Source organism: Dipodomys merriami, unplaced genomic scaffold (assembly GCF_024711535.1).
Source record: "Dipodomys merriami isolate MVZ:Mamm:240054 unplaced genomic scaffold, mDipMer1.0.p SCAF_4, whole genome shotgun sequence".
In the NCBI taxonomy this organism is placed as follows: Eukaryota; Metazoa; Chordata; class Mammalia; order Rodentia; family Heteromyidae; genus Dipodomys; species Dipodomys merriami.
Genome location: NW_027205603.1, coordinates 57,421,333 through 57,427,650, shown reverse-complemented (window position 1 = coordinate 57,427,650; position 6,318 = coordinate 57,421,333). Strand labels below are relative to the sequence as shown.

The 6,318-nt window shown below is 34.9% G+C and overlaps 1 protein-coding gene across 1 annotated transcript in view; it reads right to left on the bottom strand.

Annotated features, from left to right (window-relative positions):
- Nucleotides 1–348: 348 nt before the first annotated feature.
- The window catches only part of Necab1 (N-terminal EF-hand calcium binding protein 1), a 145,196-nt gene continuing 139,226 nt past the window's right edge, over nucleotides 349–6,318 (bottom strand). The window contains exon 13 of the mRNA XM_069991034.1: nucleotides 349–1,059. Within this exon, the coding sequence (XP_069847135.1) occupies nucleotides 1,031–1,059 (29 nt within the window). The 3' untranslated portion in view covers nucleotides 349–1,030. The remainder of the gene's footprint in view (nucleotides 1,060–6,318) is intronic.

Genomic DNA, 6,318 nt, shown 5'->3' with positions numbered 1-6,318 from the left:
CATCCTCTCAAAGGAATTTGGACTAGAGAATAATGGGGAACATTTCTGTATGTATTTTCCTTAACAATGTTTATAGCCAAAAGAAATGCTTATTAAAATATTTGCAAAGAAGAGTAAATTTTATGCAGTTTTATGTCACTTGTAATCATTTTCATGTAGAAATTAGAGAATATATATCTTTTCCCTTGAGGTTTTATGTTTGTTTTGTATTACCTCTTTATTTATTTGGGTTAAAATTTTCAAGTACTGTATATTTATAAATTCTTACTAAAGAATTTAACACTTTTTATAAGAAAAGTCAACTGTCTGATAATACACCAAAAGCATATGCCTAAAATTTGAATCAGATTTCTTCAAAGTAAAACTTTTTCTTTGCTTGATAATGTTTTACTTGCATAAAGAGAATTGTGATGATAATCAATGGTATAGAAATAATATTACTAAATAGTACTCTCACATCACAAAATTGTTCACTTGAGAAAAACCAGTTTTATCTGACAGATAGAAAGCTGATAACCACAATTGGATTTTATGCATGTGTAATAATTTTTAAAGTAAGGTAACAGAATAGACATGAGATCATGTAACTAAAGTAGAATAGACATTAAGGAAAAATGTTTAATAGGTTTAACCCTTTATTACATATAACACTCAACTAAAGATGTCCTATGACATAGTACTCTAAAAGTTTCAATTTTAAGTAATTTTTCTTTATCATAATTTCACAGTTTTGTAATGTTACATACACAACTCTTCACATAGAATTTTGCCACTACATTATTTTAGGTTGATTACAGTGCAGCAAAGCAATTAGCATCATATATTTAGAGAAGTGTAGTGAGCTTTGAAAATTGAGCTAAAATTCACATAAAGGATAGTTATAGCTTATACTTTTGAAGAATACACTTGCAGTATATTTACCAAATAAAAGTATACAGTAGATCAACAACCACAAATAATTTTCTAATTGACAGTTTTGATAATACCACTTGTTTGCACTGGGAACTATAAAGAAAATGCCTAGGAACATCTAATTGTTGTTCAGGATCCACCATGAAGCTGAAAAGAAAAAAAATATTTTTAATAATGAAGCTTTTAGTATATATGTACATATGTGAATATACACATACACATTTGCACATATTCTCACAAACATACACCAAAATATATGCATAAAAGCTGTTGTTAGAATTATCATAGAGTAAGTTCAATAACAATTTTCAGGGCAAAGGAAAGTGTGAATTGTAGAAAGAGCATTACTGTACCTTTAATCTTCATAACTATTTTTCTAGTCAATATTTACAGACTGAGATGACACTGAAATCTCCCTAAGGAACAGTTATCTTTTGACTATTTTAGTAAGTATTCAAAGAGTTTTTTGTTATATATATGAATTGAGCTTATCTTGGCAATGAGATTATAAATGTTCTGATGGTAAAATCACATTGTTGTTGATCTGCGCAATACAAGTATTAATTAGGAAATACAACATGTAAGATACTGGTATACATAGATTTCAGAAAGACTGAGTATAAGTTGAATGTACTTTAAATAATATTTTTACCTGCATCCTAACACTGGAAATAGTTTTCCTAAACACAATATCCCAAACACAGACCCATAGCAAGGAAATGCGCTGGTGGAATGATGTAAGAAACAAATAGGAAGAAATAAAATTTGCTTCCAAAGCTGTTAGCTTGTGGACAGCAGTATTTTGCTTCCTTGTGTATGCTCTTTTCCCATACATGTAGGACTTTCATTCTCTTATGGCCAAGAGTTATCATGTCTGGAGTTCTTAAGTTCTTTTTAATTTTTTTTATTTTGTGAAAATACTGTACAGAGGGGTTACAATTACATGGGCAAGATAATGAGTACATTTCTTGTCAAGCATTGTAGTCTCCTCCTTTGTTTCCCCTTCCCATCCCTTCCCATCCTCTCCCCGCTCCCTCACACAATCCCCCCACCAAAGTTGTAAAAGTTGTAAAGTTCATTTTCGACATAACGACTTGTACTTCTCATTGTTGCAATGGGTCCACCTGTATCCCTGTATCCCTGAAAGAACATACAACCATCCAAGACAAGTCCAAGAAATATGATAGATCTATCCAACACTTGGAAGATAACATCAGAAGGCCTAATCTGAGGATAATGGGTGTAGAGGAGCACCTAGAAACAGAAGTTAATGGTCTAGGAAATTTGTTTAACAGGATCCTAGCAGAGAACTTCCCAAACATGCAAAAAGATAGGCCTATTCACATACAAGAAGCTTTTAGAACCCCAAATAGACCAGACCAGAATAGGATATCCGACCCTCAATTATAATCCACACAGGATCAATTCAGACCAAGGAAAAGATCCTTAAAGCTGTCAAGGAGAAAAGATTAATCACCTATTAAGGGAAACCAATTAGAATCACCTCAGATTTTTCAGCAGAGACAATCAAAGCAAGAAGAGCCTGGAATGATGTATGCCATGCCCTAAAAACAACTATCAACCAAGAATACTGTACCCAGCTAAACTCTCATTCATAACTGAAGGCCAAATAAAAACCTTCCATAGCAAAGAAAAATTGAAACAATATATCTCCACCAAACCAGCCTTACAAAAGATTCTTAAAGATGTCCTACACATAGAACACCAACAAGATCACAAGAAAGGCCAAGAAACGGCACCCAAACTGAGAATCCAAGAACCATAGGAAGAACCCAGTAGCTGCAGCCCCCAAGAAGGTGGATTATATGGCAGGAACTCCCAAATAACCTCTCAGTCCTATCTATCAACATTAACGGACTTAACTCTCCAATTAAGCAACATAGACTGTCTAGTTGGATTTAAAAACAAGATCCTTCTATCTGCTGCCTTCAGGAGTCACATCTTGCCTGTAAAAACAAACACATTTTCAATGTTAAAGGCTGGAATAAAATCTACCAAGCAAACGGCCCCCATAAACAGGCGGGAGTTGCAATCCTAATATCAGATAAAATAGACTTCAAATTAAAATTCGTGAGATGAGATAAAGAAGGTTGCTACATACTAATTAAGGGATCTCTCCTTCAGGTGGATATTACAATTCTAAGTATCTATTCACCAAACAATGGAGCACTCAAATTTATCCAAGAAACACTACTTTCCCTCAAATCCCACATAGATCCAAAGACATTAATTGTTGGGGATTTTAACACACCACTCTCCCCCCACTAGATCAATTCGGCAAAAACTCAACAGAGAAACCACAGATCTAAACAACTGCATAGATAACTAGATTTAACAGACATCTATCGAATATTTCAACCAGCAGCATCAGAATACACGTTTTTCTCAGCAACACATGGAACATTTTCTAAAATAGACCACATTTTAGGCCACAAAGCAAACTTGTCCAAATTCAGAAACATTGAAGTTATACCTTGCATTCTCTCAGACCACAAGGGAATAAAATTAGAACTCAACACCAAAAGCCACCAAACAAAGTCCAGTAACACATGGAGGCTGAACAACACACAGTTGAATCACGAGTGGGTCATGGAAGAGATTAGAAAGGAAATTCAAATGTTCATGATATTCAACAAAAATGAGCACACAAATCACCAGCTCCTCTGGGACACAGCAAAGGCAGTACTCGGGCAAGTTTATAGCTCTGAGTTCCTATATCAACAAATTGGAGAGATCTGAAACCAACAATTTAATGAGACATCTGAACCTCCTCGAAAAAGAGCAGCAAGAGCCATATTGGTCTAGAAATGTTAAACTTAATTTTTTTTCATTTGTACAGGGGTAAACGAACTGTATTAAATATGTAAGGTCTTATCTACGTGGGTTTGATTACAGAAGCTAATATTCTGTAAATAATGAAAAAAAAAAGAAAAAGCAGCAAGATAGACGGAAAGAAATAATTAAAATTAAATCAGAATTAAATGAATTAGAATCCAAAAAAACTATAGAAAGAACAAAACAAAGAGTTGGTTCTTTGAAAAAAATTAACAAAATTGACAGACCCTTAGCAAATCTTAACAGAAAAAGAAGAGAACACACCCAAATAAATAAACTCAGAGATGAGAATGGAAACATCACCACAGAAACAACCAAGAATTCAGAACATTATTCTCAAAACTTTATGCTAATAAGTTTGAGAACTTGACAGAAATGGACCTTTTCCTAGCAAATATTGACATGCCAAAACATGAGTTAAACCATCTTAACAGGCCCATATCAAGCATTGAAATAGAAACAGCAATAAGAGATCTCCCATCTAAGAAAAGTCCAGGACCAGATGGTTTTACAGCAGAATTCTACAAGGCCTTCAAAGCAGAGCTCACACCAATACTCCTCCAACTCTTCAATGAAATTGAAAGAGAAAGTTCACTACTGAACACCTTCTATGAAGCCATCATAACCCTCATCCCAAAACCAGGCAGGGACTCATCAAAGAGAGAAACTATAGACCCATTTCTTTGATAAACATTGATGCAAAACTTCTCAACAAAATTTTGGCCAATCGACTTCAACAATTCATCCAAAAAATCATACACCACAATCAAACAGGATTCATTTCAGGGATGCAAAGCTAGTTCAATATACGTAAATCAATTAATATAATACATCACATCAACAGGAGCAAGGATAAGAACCACATGGTTATCTCAATAGATGCAGAAAAAGCATTCGACAAGATCCAACACCCCCTTATGATGAAGGTTTTGGAAAAATTAGGAATCCATGGAACATTCCTCAATACAATAAAGGCTGTATATGACAAACCTATAGCCAGCATTATACTTAATGGTGAAAAACTAAAGCCATTTCCTCTTAACTCAGGAACAAGACAAGGATGTCCACTCTCTCCACTTCTCTTCAACCTAGTATTAGAATGCCTAGCTATAGCAATAAGACAAGATTCAAACATAAAGGGGATCCAAAAAGGGAAAGAAGAAGTAAAACTCTCCTTCTTTGCAGATGACATGATCTTGTATTTAAAGAATCTCATAGACTCCACTCCCAAATTACTCAAGCTGATTCAAAACTTTGGCAAAGTAGCAGGGTATAAAATTAACCCCCTAAAATCAATGGCTTTTCTATATGCCAACAATGAGAAAAGTGTGGCTGAAATTAGGAAAGCAACTCCATTCGTAATAGCCCCACAAAAATAAAACACCTAGGAATTAACCAAAGAAGTGAAGGACCTCTATGATGAAAACTTTAAAAACTTGAAAAAGGAAATCAAAACAGAACTTAGAAAATGGCAAAAACTCCCATGCTCCTGGATTGGAAAGATCAACATCATGAAAGTGGCAATACTTCCCAAGGCTATCTACAAATTCAATGTGATACCTATCAAAATTCCAACCTCATTCTTCAAGGAAATAGAAGAGGCAATCCAAAAATTCATATGGAACAATAAAAGACCCCAAATAGCATAAACGCTCCTCAACAGAAAGAATAGTGCTGGAGGAATATCAATACCAAATTTCAAACTCTATTATAAAGCCACAGTAATCAAAACAGCTTAAGTTCTTTTTGTTTGAATGGTTCACAAGGTGGTTAGTGGACCTGGGCTGCTGTGTTCTAGTATGATTTATTTGATTGATTTTTATATTTGAGAATTCATAGGATTCATAGGACATTTTAGTTTATGGATACATATAAACTAAATTATATAAGGATATCTATATTATCTCTCTATCTGTCTATAATTTTATAGAAGTAGTGGGGGTTGAACTCAGGGCCTTGCACTAGGCAGGCACTCTTACCTCGAGCCACATCCCAGTGCATGCATTTTTATATCTGAATACTATTGTTTATCTCTTGAAATGTATCTTAAGTAAACTGGTATCTTAATTTTAAAAAGTAATCTAAATGCAAATCATGATGACAACAATTAAAACATTACATTGAAATTGGACTTTGAACAAGAGTTGCTAGTTTTATTTGTGCTCCATTATTCTTAAAGCATTTCCTATACCAGTGAGTGCATATAGAGAGTTAATCCAAGATAATAACGAAGTAACATTGAGCCAGGAAATTCTACTAGCTCACTTCATTTGTTCCAATGCCTGCAATAGTATTCCACTTCGCTGGGCGCTGGTGGCTCACGCCTGTAATCCTAGCTACTCAGGAGGCTGAGATCTGAGGATCGCGGTTCAAAGCCAGCCCGGGCAGGAGAGGCCATGAGACTCCTATCTCCAATAAACCACCAGAAAACAGGAAGTGGCGCTATAGCTCAAGTGGTAGAGCGCTCGCCTTGAGCTGAAGAGCTGAGAGACAGCGCCCAGGCCCAGAGTTCAAGCCCCACGACCGACAAAAAAAAAAAAAAAAATAGTA